The sequence below is a fragment of the Camelus ferus genome, chromosome 33 (assembly GCF_009834535.1).
Source record: "Camelus ferus isolate YT-003-E chromosome 33, BCGSAC_Cfer_1.0, whole genome shotgun sequence".
Lineage (NCBI taxonomy): Eukaryota > Metazoa > Chordata > Mammalia > Artiodactyla > Camelidae > Camelus > Camelus ferus.
Window position 1 is genome coordinate 10,975,761 of NC_045728.1, and position 20,107 is coordinate 10,995,867.

General features: G+C 52.6%; 1 protein-coding gene across 11 annotated transcripts in view; it reads right to left on the reverse strand.

Annotated features, from left to right (window-relative positions):
• LOC116661181 overlaps positions 1-20,107 on the reverse strand; it is an 86,848-nt gene that overhangs the window by 23,065 nt on the left and 43,676 nt on the right. For 10 of the 11 annotated variants that reach the window (XR_004316973.1, XR_004316968.1, XR_004316976.1 and 7 more), the window contains one exon: positions 11,319-11,414. Coding sequence is in view for 1 of the 11 variants with exons in the window: in XM_032472587.1 (XP_032328478.1) it covers positions 11,319-11,414 (96 nt within the window). In the remaining 10 variants the exon portion in view is untranslated. Of the gene's footprint in view, positions 1-8,553; positions 8,739-11,318; positions 11,415-20,107 lie in introns of all 11 variants that reach the window. The other variant, XR_004316971.1, reaches the window with a different exon arrangement.

A 20,107-nucleotide genomic window follows, 5' to 3' on the forward strand; every position in this document is an offset into this window, starting at 1 on the left:
CTGGGGGAAGCCTCGGTTGCCTCTCACCTCCCTCTCCATTCCCAGAGCAGCGAGTGGGAGCCAGGGCCTCCTTTATTGCTGTCAATTTTCCAGCTCAGCTTATCTGCGTCTTCATATGCTGTTCTCTTGTCAGAGGAGCCGGGGGCTGTGTGTGTGACAACCAGGTTAAATAAATGCTGCATCCTTCCCATCCTTCCAGCTCCCCATCCCCTTGCTGAGGGCAGCCGAGTGTCTCCCTGGCTTCTATTGAAGATACTGGTGCATTGTCACCTGTCCTTATTTGATTAGTGTTTTACTCAAAATGCCGGAGGCCATCGTGCCACAGAGGAGGAGGGGGAGAGAGAGAAAAGTCTCTCCTTTGACTGCTTGAGCGGCTGGCCCCCGGAAGGTGGCTGTGGTGGGAGAGGCAGGACCGCAGGAAGTAGGGTGGGGAGGTGGTGCTGGGTGAGGTCAGGGAGGCAGACAGAGGAGAACCAGAGAGGCCAAGCATTTTGAGGACTGTGAGCCTAGGATGGAGGCTCCTAGAACATGGATTCATAAACCTTTCCAGGCATCTTGTGTCCACCCTCCACTTGCCGCCATGACCCATGGAGGCCTCTCCAAGCTCCTGCAGCTGGAGCTGATGAAACACTTGGTGTTTTCCCTCATGCAGGAGAAAACGCACATCCTGGCGGCCCCAATGGTGAACGCCTGGTGCCGCCGAACATGAGGTCTTGGATCCTGGTGCCCCAGGGACGTCTGTGTCCTCTTTGAACACAGATAGACCAAGGACCCAAGAGCCATGAGACAAATAAGTGCCTCGGAGCCTCGGGGCCCTGGAAGGGAATGGCTCTGTCCGTGCAGCCCTGCTCCCCAGCTGGAAGAAGAGCTCAGAATTTGCTACCTCCTCACACGGGGTCATTGGCACCATCCAACTCTGGTTCAGTTTCTCAGCAGTCCTATGAAACAGCTGGTATTCCTTTCACTTTCCAGATAAGGAAACAGATGACTGACTTCTTAAGATAAAAACCAACAAGTGGTAGAGCCAAGATGCAAAACTGGATCTCCTGATGACAGCGCCAGTCAGCCTGCCATGACTCAGGCTAGTCTTGACAGTGGCCGAAAATGTGGCCCCTGCTGAAGTATGAGCTGCTCACTTTTCAAGGCACACTAAGAACAAAAGAGTCAGGAAGGAGGAGGTCCGTCCTGCCCTCTCAAACAGGTGTCTCTTGGTGCGGTTGTCTGCCTTCCCAGGTGCTCGTGAACCGAGTTGGCTGCGTTAGACATGGGTCCCTACAGAACGACAGCTGTGAGACCTTCTCACGCTGTCTCTCAGTAAGCTGCCACACGCACCCGTGCACAAGCTCGCTGGCATTCCCCTTCACACCGCCACCTGCATCCCCTGGGAATCTATTCAAATCCACTCAACAGAGCAGCCAGGAGAAGATAAACCCATATCAACACTGTGTTTCTCTTCTTCCCCTTGTGGGGGGAAAAAAAAAAGAGGAACAGTACAAAGCCTCATCCAATATTCACTGGGAATCATCCTGACATGACCCCAGGAAAATAAGTTCTTTTCAAAGCCACGGTTCCAGAGCATCCTCTCCCACAACTGAGAGCCGGCAGAGCGGGCTGTGTGCGGGGCTCCGTGGCCGGCAGAGGTACTAGGCGGTAAGGCTTAATTATGATTCGCAGAGCTATGTTGCAGAGATGGTTTAAAGCCACTTAATTAGTGTAGGAATATACTGCCATAATTATCCTGAAATATGGCCTAATTAACCTATGGAAAATCCAGGGCCACTGGTCGGGAATGCCAGAGACATCAATAGTCTCTTAATATACCCAGTCTGCTCTCTGGCACAGCTTTGGGGGTACAAAGGGCTCAGGAGGGGTCGACAGAGGAGAATGGGGTTTGCCCTGCAGGGTGATGATTTTAAAATATATGACGTGGGCAGGGAGAGGAAAAAGGGAATAATATTTCTGAGAACCTATTATGAGCCAAGCAGTGTTTTAATCCATTTCTTATTTAATCCTCAAAATAATCTTTTAAGATAGATACTAAAGTTCAGAGAGGTTCATTAACGAACCCAAGGTCACACAGCCAGGAAACAGCTGAACTGGAATTTACTCTCTGGTCAAGCTGCTCCAAAGGCCATGCTCTTCCAGTTATTCGTCACTGCCTTTGGCAGGCACAAAAGACTTGGGGAAATGGATGAAATACAGAAAAGAGAACTTTTCAACTCTAAGGAGGTGCCACTTCCTCTGACATTTTAGAAAAATAGAGTCATTCAAGCTTTCTGGAGGCAGGTTCAAGCTACCAAGTATGTTGTGCAGGTTGGACACTACACAACCCTAGGAATCCCTACTCACATAGGCTACAGTGGGAATGATGCCCCCTAGAGAACACAGTACGTGGCCTGCACAACCATTCACAGCAGTCCTGGGAGACCAACTGAGGTGACTAATTTCCTTTTCCATTTAGGTCTCCAGCCCCAACCCTGGCTTTGAGTCCAGACGTTAGCCCAAAGCCAGAGAAGCTGCATCTGGAATAATCCTTAATGAAGCAAGATTGGAACCCAGTCCTCCCCTAGGGAGACTCCAGTGCCCAGGGACACTCAGACACCAGGATGAAAGCCAGAGCCCTCCGGGGGGAGCCCGAGAGCCAGACTTCTGCCTCCCAGCCTGTCTGGCCAGCAGGTCGAGGAATATTCCAACAACGTCTTCATTCTTCCCTGATCAAAGGAGCAGGGATTGAACCTGCTGTAATCATCCGTCGGGGAGTTTGCTTAAAATTCCCCTAATTACGGGAGAGCAGAAAATTGCTACGCCTCAGACTGAATAGAGAAATCGAAGGCGCCCTGCTCCCAGCTGCTCAGGGGAGACAAGCCAGGATGGGAACAGAAAAGCTGGGAGAGGCGAGGGGTGGGGGGACTGTGGATGGCAGCAATGGGAGGGAGAGCAGGGCTCTGGGTCTGCACCAGGCGGTGGGAGAGGAAGGGAGGAAGCCAGCTGCAAGGGGGTCGTGGTGGCTGGCTCAGGTGGTGCACCCCTCGCACTCCCACCCTCCTGCAGAGAAGGGTGCAGGGGCAGGCACAAAGGGTGGGCACGTGGGGAAGAATTAGCCAGAATGCACACTCCAGTGACTAGAGCCAGCCTTCTAGAGAGGCTGGGGGAGGCCATAACTCTGGCTTAGTTTATAAAGTAGATTCTGGAACATCCTCTCCGCCAGGAGAGGGAAGGAAAGAGCAGATGGACAGGTCAGGGAACAAGCTGGCAAGGCAGGCTGCCTCCAGGCACCCTCTCTGGGCTCTGCCATATTTCAGGTGGGTGGAGGGTCCAGATGGAGGAGAGGGGACAGGATCCCACCCCTTGGGGAGTCTTAGTCTGATGGGGTAGACCGAGTGAGTAGCCCAATCAAAAGTAAGACTCAAAGAAACCCTACATGCCAGTGCCCAGCACATGATGGCCCTGAACTCTAGGAAGGGAGGTGGAATGCACTAAATGGAGGGGAGTCAGAAGGGGAGGCTTGCTGGGGAGGCCAGTGCTGAGTAGGAGAAGATGGGTGGAGAAGGAAGGATGGAAGTAGGGAGGGGAACGTTTGAAGGAAACTTGTGAAATATAGAGAGGTTATGGTTACCATTTTAGGGGAGGGAAACAAGGCCCAGAGAGGTAAAGTCACTTGTCTAAGGTGATCCAGCTCATCAGTGGCTGAGCTGGGGCCCAAGCTTAGGTTTCAGACTCCTAGTCTGTGCATTACACCCCCATGGGGCAGGAGGAGTGGGGAGGGGGACCAGAAGGTGGAATGTTAAAGGGGAAGAAGAGGCCCGCTCCTGGACCAATAGATGTGGATTGATTGTAACGGGCAAGCAATATTCTAAAGCACCTCCCTCTTGCTCACCCCTATGCATGAGCTCCATGGAATCTCCACCCCCAATAACTTGGAAAAGGTTGGTGGTCCATGACTCTCTCTCTGTCCACTCAAGCCCCTGTGCAGGTCCAGCTTGGGTCCTCCCAGGCCCCAGGTACACTATTGTGTTTGTCCCAGTTATAGGTGTGGCCGTATCATCTGGGACTCAGGTGTGGCAAGTTACAGAACCCACTCAAACAAGCATTTCAATAAAGGGAAATTTTACAAAAGGGACACAGGAGTCTCATTTAAAGCCCCAGCGCAGGGACATGGTCAAGCCTCAGTCGGGTCATGGGTCAAGCCTCACGAAGGTCAGGAATGCCAGCCGGAACCAGGAGCTCCTGCCCGCCCACTCCCCATCTCACATCCTCAGCCCCACCTCGTCCTTCGCTTCTCCATGCACAGCTGGGCAGACCTCACAATTCAACATGGCCACTCGGGGCTCCCAAGCCCACATGGAATAAAGAAAGGCATGAAGAGAGAGTCTCTAGGTCCCAATTCCAATACCCCAAGGATGGCTCAGGTGCCCGTGCTAGTCCGATTGACCTCAGTCCTGGGGGCCGGTCACACTGAACAAAGGCTGCCACATGTCCTCTACTGTGTGTGAGCAGGTTGGTTCAGGGGCCGTGGGGAGTCAGACAGTGACTCCACAGCGAGAATGTGCTCGGGTAGTGGGTGTCCCGTGGATGGGGCTGGGGATGGAGATGAGGGCTTACCTGTCTCAGCAATGCCCTTGAGGGGGTTGAAGCCTCCACCGGAAGCCAGGTGTGAGTTATTCAGTGCGTTAGATGCCACAGCTACGGCTGAGGCCAATCCTCAAGCGGGACGCAGAGGGGCAGGAGGACTCCGCCTGGGACTCGGCCTGGCAGCCCAGCCCCGCGGGAGCCAAGATGTGCAGCGGCAGGCCAGTCTGCGAGGGCTGGAGCCCGGCCCAGGGCCTGCGGGAAGGCGGGCCAGCATCTTGGGCTCCAGGGTGGTTATCTGAGGCTGGGAAACCTGTACTTTAGAAACTTGACTGTTTTCATGCTGTTTGTATTTTCTGTAATTACTTCCGTTTTGTTCTCCCTTAGTATTTATGGAAGTCCTTTGTGAAAATGCCAGCGGATCCCAGCAACGCTGAGAGGAACCAGCAAAGGGGTTTCTGTCTCTTCCGGGGCTCAAGGTAAGAGAGACGCATCCCCTGGCGCCTGGGAAGGTGGTGGCAGGAACGTGGCCAGGAGGACCAGGGAGGGAGGGGCAAGGACGGCAGCTGGGAGTCTCCTCCTCCCCCCGTCTCTTTCCTAAGCTCTTTCTCAAACATGGAGAGGCCCTGGGCTTCCTTTGAACAAAATCTGTTGTCCTGATGTGACTGGGCAAGCCGACAGAGCTGCCTACTTACCGTCAGCCCTGTGCTGGGGGGGCAGCCAAAGCCACCGTCAGGCCAGTCTTGCAGGTGAACTCCTGAGGAAGCTGCTCCCTGTTCCCTGGGTGCTCCTTGGGTGCTGGAGCAGAGAGGCGCTCACCATGGGTGCTAGCCCAGGAGAGGCACCTGGCCTTGGGACCTAGGAAATGCGAACTGAGATGCTTCTCTTAATCTCAGTCTCCACTGGGTCCTGAACCTTCCTCCGAGTTCATCTTCCCCAGCCCTGACTTTTTGCTGGGCCCTACCTTAAAAACCCCTCACAGGCATCTTAGCCAAGATGGGGTGGGGCCGGGGGCTGGGAGGAACCTCATTTTATCCCCAGATCCAAGAGCTTGCTTTTGGGTGAGGAGACGGATAAGGCTCTGGTGGAGGAGATCAGAGGTACCTCTGCGGTTTCCAGGGAAGAGATGAAGGTCCAAAGTGGTAGAAAGGACCAGAGACAGAGTCACAGAGGCCTTCACCCTCTGATATTAAATGATTTGTAAGCATAGTGTCACCAATGCATCACTGGAAGGTTCTGGCCCTTCCCCTTCCCCCTCCACCCCCGACCGCCATGGTCGTTCCTGGCCAGATGGAGTTGTCCTGGGTGGCTGAGCAGCCCCCGGAGTGCGGTGTCCGCCGGCAGAGAACCAGCAATGACATGGGACATTAGGTGCTGATGGCTTTGCCAAGCAAGAGGATTGCAATTAAGGATGCAATGGGTCCCTCTGGGGGACTGTCAGACAAGGATCCAGAACAAGAGTCAGGAAGCTGGGGGCTTCATGAAAGCAGCTGGAGTGGGGAGCCAGGACAGGGCTGTGGGGTGCAGCCTCCATCCTCTCAGCAAGTCCATCAACAACAAAAAATATAATAACACCTGCATTTACTCAGTGCCCACATCCCTGCTTCCCCAACCCCCGCTGGAAGGCGGGAGTGTAATTATCTCCATTTTACAGATAAGATAAGGGGTGGAGGTTAAGTAACTTGTCTGCAGCACATAGATAGTGGATATGAAATTCAGGCTCCACCTGGCACCAAAGTCAGGACTTATAGCCGCCCCACTGCAGTACCCTCTTCTGAGAGTTGCCCAGACTGGGCTCACCTGACACCCAGGGCCCCCGGCAGCACTGCCCCAGCTTGGGGCTCGAGGCTTCAGGTTGGGGAAGCCCTGGGGGCTCAAAAGCTCACCCAGACTCCCCGGCAGCCGCACTGCAGACACCACCTCTCAAGGAAGAGGAGGAACATCTGGCCTGGGTGACAAGTGGAGGCCATCTCAGGGGTGGTGGCAGACCCAGGAAGGTGGGAGGCGAGGAGGGGCACACGCATCACCTCGAAGCATGTGTCTGCGCTTCTTCTCTCCTTGCACAAACCTCCCACCTTGGGGAACCTCCACTCCCCATCCTCCCGCCTTGGGCTTCATGCAGTGACGTCACTGTCACTTCCTTATCTATACGAAACATGCCTGAAGGAGGAGCACCTGCACCACACCCGCAGCCCTGCTCATCTGCACATGCCCACCATGCCCTAGAGTGACCTTGAGAGTCAGGTAGCAGTGGGAAGTAGCCCTTTTTAGGAGCTGATCATATTGCACCCAACGTGGAGGATGGGCAGCGAGTGAGGGAAGGGAGAGGTGAGATGAGAAAAGAGGAAGACAGAAAATGAGATGCTCAGATGCCCCAAAACCAGGCAGGGGCGCCTCAGGGCAGCAATGCTGACCTGGGTATTGGGGAGAAGCTGAAGGGGGCTGAGGGCCACAAAACTGAGTCATTCAGTCTTGGCTCAAACCTGCTCCACTGGGCTGAGCTTTGAACCTGTCCTGGAAACACTCTTACCACAAACTGCCTTGTTCTGTCTGGTTGGAGCCCAAGAAGGTGAAGGGTAACTGAGCCCTGAGGCTGCTCGCCCTGGTGTTGCTGGTTTTTTGGGAAGAACACGGGTGCAGGACTCACTCCCAACAGCAAAGCCCTGCCCAAGAGTTGACTAGGACCCTGAGAAAAGGGGAGAGCTTGTGGGTTCAAAGAGGGGACACAAGAGAGGAGGATTTCAAGATGACACAAGGCTTTGCCTAGAATGCCTGTCCCTTCATTCCCATTTTATTCCCATTCCCATGATATTTTTTCATTTCATCCCATGATATTATTTCATTCCCATGATATTTGCTCCCACTGGCTTTAGGATGGCTCTTCTCCATACCAAACATCTGACACTGACTCTCTGAGCTCTTGCTGGCTGTGTTTTCCAAGCAATTCCTGATGCATCTCTGGCTTCAGGCTGCCTTCACTCGGCCTCACAGCTGGTGTGTGACTCAGGGAAACGTTTCTCCCACTTCCTATAGAGAGACAGTCCCATAGCCCTGGGATCTGAAAGTCCTTCCCGTTATCTAACCTCCATCCTTACTGCTTTTATCTGATGACCTTTTATTCTAATGCTGTCCCCTGGAACAGATGACAGATGGGGCCCTTGATCACCCTGTCCATTCCTTCCCCCTGCCCCTGTTTCTTCCTCCCCCTCAGTGCCCTCCTTCTCTTTGTCCTTCAGTCTCTCTCGTCCTTCTCTTACTTGCTCCCTCTCTGCATGCCCTCTCCCCTGCTCTGTCACCCCACTCAATCATTCGTCTCAGACAGTTAGTTTGGGGGAGTGTAAATGAAACTCTTGCTGACTCTGGTGAAGGTCCTTTCCTCTCTTCACCCTGGGGAAGCCGGCAATTATCTCGATGCCCTAGAGCCCTCTGCTCCAGAATGCTCCCTCTCCCTCAGACACCTCCCTACACTGTCACCATCACTGTCACTGCTGCTGTGTCCTGCCTTCCTCACATGGGCCTGATTCGACCAAAGGGACCTGTCCCTCAGGAGACGAAAACCATCACCTCCATAGTGACCACCCCGCCGTCCCCCACCTGTCACACACACACACACACGCACACGTGCTGCTCCTTAAGTGATGGGGAGGGCAGTGGCCAAGTGATCCATAGCTCCTTTTTCTTCTGCTGCTGTGGTAAAATATGGACAGTGGGAACCACGGGAGAAATGAGGCATGAAAATTAATCTGCTTTACAATCCTCATGAATATTTAAAAGCTGATGAATATGTAACTACATTTCTTTTCTCCTCCATTAGTGTCTGCTTTTGAGTTACTCTATAGCTCCCTTGGTTCCTTTGGGGGCTGGTTGGCTAGACTGATTTTTAAATTGGTTTTACAGGTGCCTATAGCTCCTGGGTTACCCCCACCCCAAATCCCAAGAGGAGGATTTGTCCCTTTCAAATTCCCTAGAAAGGCTGAAACTTACACCGTGGGAGCCCAGAGAGAAGGGCAAAGGTTGAGAAAGGCGCTGTGCGGTGGGACTCACAGGGCACATCCTTTTAAAGGATAAACCACCTCCTTCTTCCTGAGCCTTGGCCTCCTCTTGAAGACAATAGAGGGCCCTCACTCCATAGCCATCATGAGTCTTTCAGAGCCCTGGTCCAGGGTGGCCTTGAGAAAGCAAGAAATTGGGTGGCATAGTATCGCTTTCTTCCCACTCGTAAGAATCCAATATTAAGCTAACTCTATAGTACTTTGCAGCCATCTCCTGGCCCCTGGCACCAGCAACTCCATTTAGAACCACTCTAACCACTTTTTGGAGCATCCCTGGTCATCTCCCTGGCCTGTCCTCCTGGCCACTACTCTACCCTTGGAATCCTACTTCCCACCCACTACAACCATCTGAACTGGGCTGGGGGAGGCAGGCTGCTCACCCACCTCCCGCAGTCATCAATCACCCCAGAGTGGAGCAGAAGGAGCAGCAGGGCTTCTTCCCAGAGCAGCAAGATTTGTCTTGGAGCCTGAGGCAGAATCCAGCACTGAACTGGCATCCTGTAGAGGGAAGGCTAGGTCCTGGCTGGGAGAAGGAAGGCACTGTGGGTCGGGGCAATGGGCTGTGGGAACCGTCCATCCCGCCAAGTTCCAGAATGCAGACCAATGTGAAAGCAGGGCTAGGTCAGAATGTGCTGACAGTCCTAAAGCCCCAGAGCCATCCAGAGAATTCCAGGTTCCATGGCCAGTGCCTGGAATCCAAGTCAGAGCGGGGCACAGCTGATGCATGAGTCTTCATCCGCCCACACCTGTCTTCAGTCCCTCCTTTCACTCCTGACTCTACACAAAGCCTTGCAAATGATTTCACACTGTTTTGATTGTATTTCTCCCCTTATAACCATCCTCAGGGGCTCCTTAATTTCTAGCTTATCCAATTCACATCTGACCTGCCACCCCAAGTCCTTCACCCACCCTAAGTCCCCCTGCCCCGAGCCTTCGAAGCTAAAATGCTCACCATCCCAAACATGCTTTCATCCCTTTGCCCCAGGCCCTCCGTTTCCCCTCTAATGGTGCCTGTCCTCTCCTTCTTTCCAGACTCTGCTCAGAACTGCCTCCATCAGGAAGCCTTCCATGGTTTACCCCAGCCCAATTGAACAATCCTATCATCTTTTCTGGTCTCTCAGTTTTTCAGTACAGAATCCACAGAGTGTTCGTTGGCATCATCTTCACGTGTGCAGTGCACAGAAAGGGCTGCTTTTGTCATGCAGTGTCTTTTAAAGCAAACCTGCAAGCAGATGGCAATCAGTGTCGCCGCCTCCCAGAATGGTGGGGCAGCATCTGTGGAAACACTCACTGGGCCGTCTCACCCTCACTGCCTGTGACTTCAGGTCACTTTCACTCCACCTCCCGTGAATTCCTGTCCTTCTGCAGGAGCGCCCTGATGCGGGGACCTGGCCCCTTCTCCCGCCTGACCCTTCCTCTCCACTCCCGCCCAGGGGCCTCACACACACAGGGCCTCTGGAATGACGCAGGGCTGGGGACTCGGTGTAATAGAGAGACTGCCCAACTTGGAGACAGAGAAGGTGCCTTGAACACCAAATCAGGAAACCAGGCTTTGTACCTGGCTGACCAAGCCACCTAATGTTCTTGGGTCTCCCTGTTCATCATTCAAGTGGGGATAAAGATCTGTCCATACATCAAAGGACTATGGTGAGAATCCAAAGTGAAAATGCTTTGAAACATACAGAACACTCTACAAATATTAGGCATCTCTGCTATTGAAATAATTAACAATAAATGTTTATAATAACTTTTACCATAAGTGTGTGATATTCCCCAGCTGCCTCTACTCCGAGGGGTCCTCTGACCCAGCCCCAACCCCCTTGCTTTCCTTCCCGGGCCAGGGGAGGAACAGGAGACCCAGTTGGATGAGCGTTCCTTGGGATGAGAAGCTCATTATTCACGACGGGTTCCCCAAGCTGCAACGTCATCTCCAGCTCCTGGCCTCTCCGTTCAGCTCCCCAGCTGCCTCGGCAGCAGGAACAAGCGTGTGCGTTGTCAGACAAGCCCTGCATCTCCGTAAAACACGCTCGAAGCATAATTACCCATCGGAGAAGTGCACAGGCCCCGCCCTTATCACAGAGCTGCCCCCAGCGCTGGATTGTCAGTGCTGCAGCCGCTGAAGGCGGAGCTGTCCTGGACCAAAGAAGCAGGAGCCGTTCTCTAGCTAAGCAGGGGCAGATATGGCCAGGCTTTGGAGGGGAGCCCCCGGCCCTGGCTGTGAAGAGCTGGGGGGGCCTCCGTGGCTCAAGCCAACACTGAGCCTCCCTTTCATCACCCTCCAAGTTAGCTCCCAACTGCCCATCTTGAAGCCCCCTCTGTATAGGGGCTGTACCCGGCCTAGGCTCCCAGCCCCCTGCCTGTGGCTGCTCTGCCCTGGCACCTGGCTGGGCCCCTTACTGGCCTTGCCACCCTCCCCTACCCTGAGGTGTCACCTGTGTCTCAGGTGTGGTACCAGCAGCAGCCCAGGCATGCGGCAGTGCTTACAGATGCAGACAGGCAGTTAGGGTGGGTCCCATTCCCCAGAGCCAGGTGCAGGGCAGGGCCGGAGAGCGGCCACCTCCCACCGCCTCCACCTACAGGCCTTCCGCAGGGAAACCACCCCCAAACCACCCTTTGGGAAGATGTGTTCCTGCCACACTCACATCTCACCAGGCTGCTACCTGACTGACTTCACACCACAAACGTCATTTCTCCTACCTTCTGGGTATTCCATCCGCAAGGGGAATGATCCAAATCCCTGGGTCCAGCAGAGGTCTGCATCTTCCACTAATCTGTCTCTAGATGGCGTTGTTCCTAGAAAGAGACAGGGAAACTGAGCCCTGGGCCAGGCATCCGACTCCCTCAACTCATTCCCCTGAGAGGAGCACAGGCCAGAGGGAGAGGGAGAGGTGGAGGACGTGCAGGGGTCCTCGAGATGCAGTCGCCCCAGCTGGGCTGTCAGAAGCAGCAGGGGCACCTGAGATGCTCACAGCTTGTCCTTCTAGAAATCTCACCTGTGGGAGCAGATGCTCTGTAGGAGAGCGATTCTGCTTTCCCTCTTCCTGTAGGGAATAACCTGAATGGGGAGACCAAGTCAACCCCCTTTTTCCTGCAGTGCACCTCCCCACATCCCACCCCTGCCAGGCTGAGCCCCAGGGCAGGACCTGCAGGGCCAGGTCCTCTCCTGAGCCTGTAATGGGGTCCTCCAAGCAACCCCCAGAATATTCTGAGACCTCACATCCCTGCCCCCCAGGATAACCCACCTGGTGCCATCTCAGGGCTTCTAAGAGATTATGCCCGAAATCTAACTCCAGACTGCCAGACCCTCCATCCAGGATTGGAGGACATCCACACCAGGGGCCAGGGCTCTCCCTCTGAATATTAAATTCTGAGCCATATCCCAGCCTTTCCCCGCTAGAGCTCAGCTCCTACAGGAGTGACAGCTCTATGGGTAGAATGCATTGAGACAAATGGGGCCGTGATTAGCCAGCCATCAATATCTCTTAAAGGCCCATTCCCTTGAAAGCTGGCAGGTCCCTCCAGTTCCCCCGCCCTCCCTGAGCCAAGCAGAGATCTCCAGGGCAGCTCAAGCCTCCCTCTTTCTCTCTCCTTCCCTCCCTGCTCTGGCCATATCAGCCAGATGGATTATGTCTTATTTCTCTTGGATTTGGCTGCAGGAACCAAACAGCATTTAAGGCCATTGATTGTTCAAAAGGCAAAGTGTATAATGCACCAGAAAATTAGTTTGGAGTGCCCGTCAGGAGAGCAGCTCAGCTCTGGCCTCACATTTACTCTGCTCTGGTAGGCCATCTAGAGGAGGAGAGAGGTGGGGGCCAGTGTACTTCTCTGGGAAGTTCTATGAAGCCACCCTCTCCTCATGGCCAAGGAGGGGCCATCTTACCAGGTATTTGCCCAGGTGAGCTGCATGACAGCAATTCCTCTCCTACATTTCAGCCCCAAACCACTCATCCTCGCCCCAGTACACACACAGACTACACTCACATTACACCCAGTGATTTAAAAATGCCTACATATGTGTATGCACATGAGATGGGCATGTCACACACACTGTCACCTATGTACACATGAGACTGTCTGGGAGCCTAGATGAAAGGCTTCCTCTTTACCTGAACAGCCTGGTACTTAGGGGAGTATCTGACACAAAAATAGGTGATCACTGACGTTTATTGGATCAGTCAAAATGGCTCTTGGCCAAATGAATCAGAACCATGGACAGATATCACTGACCTCCCCTTCCCTCCCTCTGTGACCAGTTAGTTCATCTGGCCAAAACAGCCACAGCCACAGCCACAGCCACAGCCACAGCTCACAACCGGCTGGAGCACTGATGATGACCATTCCAGTCATCATAAAGATGCCTTTCATTTTTGAGCATCTATTGTGCACTAGTCACGATCCAAGCTCTTCGTATGAAGCATCACACTTGGTCCTCACAACCTCCCAGAATATAGCTATTATTATTCCCACTCTGCAGATCACAAAACTGAAGCTCACAGAGGTGGAGTAATTTCCCAAAGTTTTCACTGAGCTTGTCTGAAATAACAGAGGCAAGGGTACCTAACTCCAGGGGCCCCTATTAAATTGTACATACTTCATATGACAATAACTTCACCAGGTGGGTTTTCCCTGAAAGCAGAGGAGGAGAGATTGACATGCATCGGCCCACGGCAGCATCTCCTCAGTGTCATCCCAGCATACATTTCCTGGCTCCACCACAGCCAGCTCCAGCCGAGCTCATGGAGACAGGAAGTGCTTGCGGGGTTGGTTCCTCATAAAGGGAGTGGGTATTTCTGACAGAGCCAAAGTCTTGGAAATCTTGCAAAGGGGACACTTGAGAGGCTTAAAGAGGTGTGTGGAAGTAAGATAATACCAAAAACAATTGGATGCTATACAGAGTTGCCAGGTTTAAAGACAGGTGGGTAAACAGGACATTGCCAGAAGCAACTGTCCAGCTCCCTCCCTTTCCCTCCCTGGGCCCCATGAAAATATTGAAACAATATTGAAAAGATCCAACTCATTGAAAAAGACAATTAACAGTGAGACTGATGGCTGAAGCGTTCAATTAAGGCAAGGAAACAGAGTCTCACAAGAAAACAAGAAATTGTGTTGTAAAAGGTTGAGCCACAGTCTTGTGATGGACAGAAGAGAGAGCATTCCCGTTACTGTGTCTTCCAGATAAAGTCAAACTGGGCAACACCCTTTTGCAGGGAAATGATACTCAAAAAGCCAGTGATGCCCCAGCTGACCCAGGACCAGAGGGCCATGTATCTTCCAAGGGAGTTCCCACTCCCCTGGCCCAAAAGTGGCTCCAAATCATGAGACAAGATCATGAGTCATTTGCTTTCAAGCATCAGTGCCCTCCCTTTCCCCCACCTGTCTCTTCCATTGAATAGCCGATCAAGCTTTATTTCACATGTCAAGATTCTGAAACATCTGAGAAATCATCTGTACCACCCAAAAGCTGGGACCCATGGGACACTGAGTGTCTGTACTACACTTCACTGAGCAATGTTTTCAGAGGCACTTCACCCAAAGCAGAATCACCTATTCTAATGCCTCACCTTATTCTCCAGACTTGACTACAAATGATTTGGGGGTATTTCCAAAGATACAGTTCACCCTAGAAAGATAAACATTCACCACTGTTCAAGATTATATGCTACAGACTTCCCAAGGGGAGTCGCAAAGGTGCGTTGACAGTGGGACATGATTGTAATACATATCAAACTTTCCAAGTGGATTACATTGAAGGGAACAATACCCACTTGACTGTAAAAGTCCTGGCATGTCAGGAAAAAAAAAACTTAATCTAATTTTCTCATCAGCAGCCAGCCACTCGCAGTGGGTCTGAGTCCTTTCTTAAATTACCTGATCACTCAAGCCCTGGAGGGGTGAGAAGACAAGGATGGTGCGGTGACATAGGCAGTGTATCTGCTCAGAGCCAGGAGTCCTGGGTGTGATTCTGGCTTTACCTTTGGCCACCTGTGTGACCAAGGACCCAAACCCCTTTGAGGTTTGGGTTTTTTTCCTTTACAAAATGGCACCAGTAATGCCCACCCTATGGGACTGTGATTCTGGCTGAGTGAAATAAGGACCTAGCCCAGGGCTCAGCACATAGTATGCATATGTTAGTTGATTCCTTCAGGGGAAGGGGTCAAGCAGCCACAGGTCCTGGAGAAGGGCCTGGGAGTTGTCCTGAAGTCTGGAGAGAATAAGGGTGAAGATGGACCTTGAGGAAATAGAGAAGAAGGGCACGAGAGGGGGAAGATGAGCATAACCCTAAGAGACAAACTTACCCTCCATAAATACTTTGTGTAGGGTGGGTCCTAGCATGAGGGGACACGAAGGAGGCAGGACTTCATCACTTCTCAAACTGAATCTAGGACCTCAACTCAGCAGGAGAAAGCAAAGTGTTCTTAGAAAGAAATATACTCTTCATTATCCTAGCGAAAGGTTCAAATCAGCAAATGGGCTTACATTGCAGCAAAAAAGGACAGTTAGAACTTCCACCTAGATCCACTACATCCTTAAACAGCCTGCTAAGAAAGGCTCTAGCAATCTGACAAGCAATTGTCCAGAGACAGGGGCATGGGCAAGATGAGCTAGTGAGGGACCAGTGCTCCCATCTCTGAGGCTCTGCAAGTTGAGGTCCATCTTAAAAGCAGCTCTCCAGCACTGGGAGGGGGGCTCTGCAAAGCCTGGGGAAAACACCAGTGTGGCAATTTAGTGGTGAGTAGAAGGCTAATGAGTGCCAAGAATAACAGTGGCTTCTTAATGGAGCCCTTAATGAAGACTCATTTCAGGTTTTATTAACACAGAGAAAAAAGCACACACTCTCCCCAGCTCTCAGAGAGCAGACAGAATAAAGAGCAGCCCCAAACCTGGTGCTGATCCCATTTTCTGGACCCTGCTGGGGACACCATAATAGGCTCTGGGAAGTGGGGTAGGAAGGGCAAGCTCAGAGCCCTGAGATGTTCCTTTGCCCTTCAGACAATCTATTTAGACCGCTAGACCCCACAGAGTCTTAGGGGGAGACTTCCAGCTGGGCTCAACACTGCAATTTGCAGGTAAGCTGCAAATAAGAACACAAAGGAGACTTCTCCCCAAGGTGGTGGCAGTGATTTTAAAGGCAAACACACCTCATTAAATATTTAATTAGAATATAATCCCACCAAAGCTCTCCCTCTATAAGCGACTAGAAAATCACAGCCCTCTAGCATTTACCCAATGTTGCTCACTTATGAGCAAGTATACATCCTCTGTTGGCTCCAAATGCAGCAAGAAGGATTCAGGTTAGACCTAGAAATTCGGAACTTTAAAATTCGTGGGTGACCTTGGAGGTCATCCACTCTCATCCCTTGTTTTATGAGAAACTGAGGCTCAGGGAAATTAGAAACTCCTCTGGAAATCAAACAGCCAGTTGTGTCTGAGCCATAATCCAGGACATCTGTGGCAGTGCTCCCCCACGAGCACCCTCCGCCCCTGCTGGCCTCCCTCTCCCAGGGCCGTATAATCTGGTTAATCGATCATCCTTGCAGCTGGGTGGGCAGGAATAAGATGGTACCTGGGGGGCATGTCCTGCTGGGATCTTGAGGTGCCTCTAATGCCCAAGTACTAGTCCAGGATGCAGCTCAGGGATGGCTGTGCCCAATCATTTAGATGCTCGAAAGCTCTTTGGTGGAATTAAGTAGATCCCTGTGTTGCAGATCTTTGAGACCCTAAACTCAAATGCGGAACCTCAACAGAGGGATGAAAATTATCCCCAAATAGCTCCGCTGCCATCCTAGCCACATCTGCAACCGCCTCACCAACAGTTAATTCACAAGTACCCAGTTCATCAGATGAACAGGCTGGGAGCCTATGAAGGAAGTGGAGGGGTTACTCTTTCCCAGTAGCCAAGCCCTCCAGGATGGGGACTATCTCTGCTTGGTGCTCAGGGAGACCCAGGGGAGAGAGGAGGCTGTCCCTGCCTGGGAGGACCCAACCTGATGGAGAGCAGCCCACCCCCAACACACACACACACACACACACACACACACACATGCACACACACACAAGAAAGGATTACACTGCAATTGCTGAGCAACTGCTGTGTGCCCCACATCATACGAGGTGCTTAACCCAAGTTATCGCTCATTTAATTCTCACAATATCATTGTAAGGTAGGTATTATTTTGTCTCTTTTAACAGAAGAAGGGAGTGAGACACGAATATCAAGTGGCTTAAGTCAATTGCCCAAAGTCATACAGCAAGAAATTGATGGAGCCTGGCTCCACCTCCAGTCATATGCCAGCACCTGCAAACTGAACACCTCAGTGCCCAGGGGATACTGAGTGGGTGAGTGTTGCAGGGAGCGAATTGTGGAAGGTCTCCCAGACAAGGTTCTCTATGACTTTCGAGAAAGTCAAGCAGTAGCTGGAAGGACCTCGTTAATGGTGGCAGACCCATCAGAAAAAAAGCGGACATTTATTGAGGATCTGCTTTGTGTGCTGAGCTCTATACCATGTGGCTCAACATCCAAGCTCATACAATGCTCACAACAAGCTTCTGACATCAGGCCTATGATTCTAAAGTTAGATTCAGAGAGGGCAAGTGACTTTCCCAAGGTCACACAGTGAGCAAATGATAGATTTGAGATCTGAGCCTAGATCTGTCTGGTTCCAATAAGAGAGTATAAAACCCAAGGGGACTTGACCCAAGGGGACAGTGGGTGTTGAAAAGAGGCTAAAAAGTATCTCAGAGGCCACCACTGGAGACATCTCTTTCCTGGAAGACACGAGCTTATTTTAAGACCCTTGGCTCTGAAAAGGCAGGAGAAGGGGCCAGGTGTGCCTTGACCCACACACATTTTTCTCTGCTGTCCCAAGAGAGCCCAGAAAGATGGCAACGCACATTGATGAGATTCCATTAACATGCAAGGTTACTGCATGGCTCTTAAGCACCACCACTCCACTTTAATCTGTTTTCCCAGAGAGGTTTATGCCCCATCTGCTCACACCGCCCTCAGCACAGCACTCCTCGCTGGAGATTGCTGGTCGGGGTCCCGCACCTGCTTTCCAGGCAAACAGAACAAAGTTCAAATCCTGTTTTCCCCAGCTTGGAGCCTCCATTTCCTCACCTCTTAAACAGAGCTAATCATGCCTGCCTCCTAGGGTTGTCACAAGCGCTAAAGAGCTTGTCACCAGCCTCCCTGAAGGCCACCCTTCACTATTCCCTGGCCCGCAGGCTTCACCGGGCATTTTGCCTTCCATCGTGGTGGGGGGGTGGTTCCGTCACTCTACTCTGCGTCCAGAGCCACCCCTCCCTGGGGGAGAGGAGGTGAGCTGGAGAGAGCTCCACCTCTGGGGAGGCCAGAGAGAGGTGACCCCAGAGGGCAGGGGAGTAGGGAGCAGTCCAGGAGATCCTGGAGGCAGAGGGATCCCAGGGTCCCCAAGACTGAGTGGGCTGATGCCAGGGATCAGCTCCCCTCTGCATCGGGGGGCCTGGGAAGAGCCTCCAGCTCCACTGGCCCCGTGGTGGGGACACTTGGGTGATAGGAGGGCTCCCCTTCCTCAGGAGCCTAAAGGAGTCAGTGATAGAGGATCCAAATGCCCAGCTCCTTCCACGCAAGCTCTCGGTGGGCAGTGGGGGGAAAGGATACCATGGCAGTGCCACTAAGCCCAGGCAGCTGCTCTGGCTCCTGCGCCAGCGCCAGCACCAGCGCCAGCAATTCCGGAAGGGCGAAGCCCAGCTGACCCCACTCCATCCTTCCTCCCCCGAAGTCGTTCTGGCCTCCTCAGTCCCCAGACCTTGAACCATCTCACCTCTGAGACTTTTCTCACACTGGTGCCTTCTTGGTGATACTTTTTCTCTTCCTCAGCACCTCCCTACATCGGCCCAGCCTCCCAGGGACATCAGGCACCACCTCCCCTGTGAACCAGGGGGCCGCTGCAGGCCGGCTCCTCACTCCTCCCCCTCCTGTGGGTCTTGTCCCTCCCCTCCGAGCACACAGCCTGTGTGAAAGGAGGTCTTCTCACCCCTTCCCAGAGCCCTGAGGGGCGGCCTGCGGCTGTTTACCCTGCGTCCCCAGCACTCAGCCCAGAACCTGGCTAGGAGCAAGTGCCTGGGAAATGCCTGTAACTAACTCATCACTGAGGAAGCCCAGTTCTTTCCTCCTCTTCCCTCCTTCGCTGGTGCCAGAGACTGGGTCTGCGGAATCTATAAACGCAGGACAGCTGACCCAGGTCAAACTTGGGTGATGCCGTGGCTGGGAGGCCAGGGATTGGCCCTGATGCCTTGTTCCTGTGATCAGAGGAAGATTTTTTTTTCCCTTTACCTCCCAGTTGTAAAGCTCTTAAAGGAACCTCAGCTTCTTACTAGCTCTCTCTTTCTTCCTGCCAATCCTAAGACAAACGTCTGCCTCCCCTCCCCCGAGCCTGCTGCCCCTCCCCTCCTCGCACGCTCCCCCTCCCACCCCAGCCCTGTAGCAGGGAATGTAATTAGGCCTTTCCCCAGGATGGCACCCCCTCCACGCAGCTGAACTGCCCGTCCAACAGGGGATAATTTATGGAAATGGGTAAAGGTGTTTTAAATTATTCAATTTAAATGTAAATAGGGGAGATGGTTTCTCTGAATAAATTGTCTTATTTATGTTCCACCTGACTCCCCTCCCAGGAAAATATGGAGCAGTTTGGAGCCCTCTGGAGCCCAGGGCCCTCCACTTCTCTTTAAGTAATGTAAGAGCGACCCCTGCCCCTGGGGGTGGTGACTGGGAGACAAATGCCTCTGACAATCACTGTTTTAGCTGGGGTCACAGGACACACTGAGTGCTTACCAGAGGCTGTTTCACCCCACTCTACCCTGAAGAACTGTGCCAGGCCAGGGCATGGATGTGGGCAGAAAGCGACTCCTCCATCTTTGTTTGTTGGGGAGTGACAATGGGGCAGAAGGCTCTGCCCCACCTCCCCTTCTGTCCAAGGTCTCTTTCCATCTGAACCCCAAGCCATGGGAGGCTTTGCACCTCCCTGATAAAGTCTTTCATGCTCCAAGATGCTAACTGACTGTGGGTGATCCTTCCTTGGAGCATTTCTTTCCTAAACAGGGCCCCTAGACACAGGGCTGCCTTGAAAGAAAAGCCCTTCCTTGATACATCTCAGGCACTACCAGAAGGGCCAATGGGAAAGCCTTTGAGGGTGAGGAGAGGGGCCGTTCTTACCCCTTCAGTACTACCCAGATGCCAGCCTTGCCATCTCCTGGGATTGAGCCACCACTACATGTGAGCAACCAGTGATCCGTGTAGCTGTTAGGGGGGTTTCAGGGGCAAATGACAGAACATCCAACAGCTCAAAGTGGCTCAGAGCATACAGAAATTTACTAGCCCTGGAAACCTGGTGTGGTATGCAAGCCTGGTCCCATGATTCTCTCTGTGTACCCATGATCCTTGGACTTGATTACGAAATGGCTGGGGTAGTTAAGAGCCTTAGATCCCATGACAAAGTTCAGAGCAA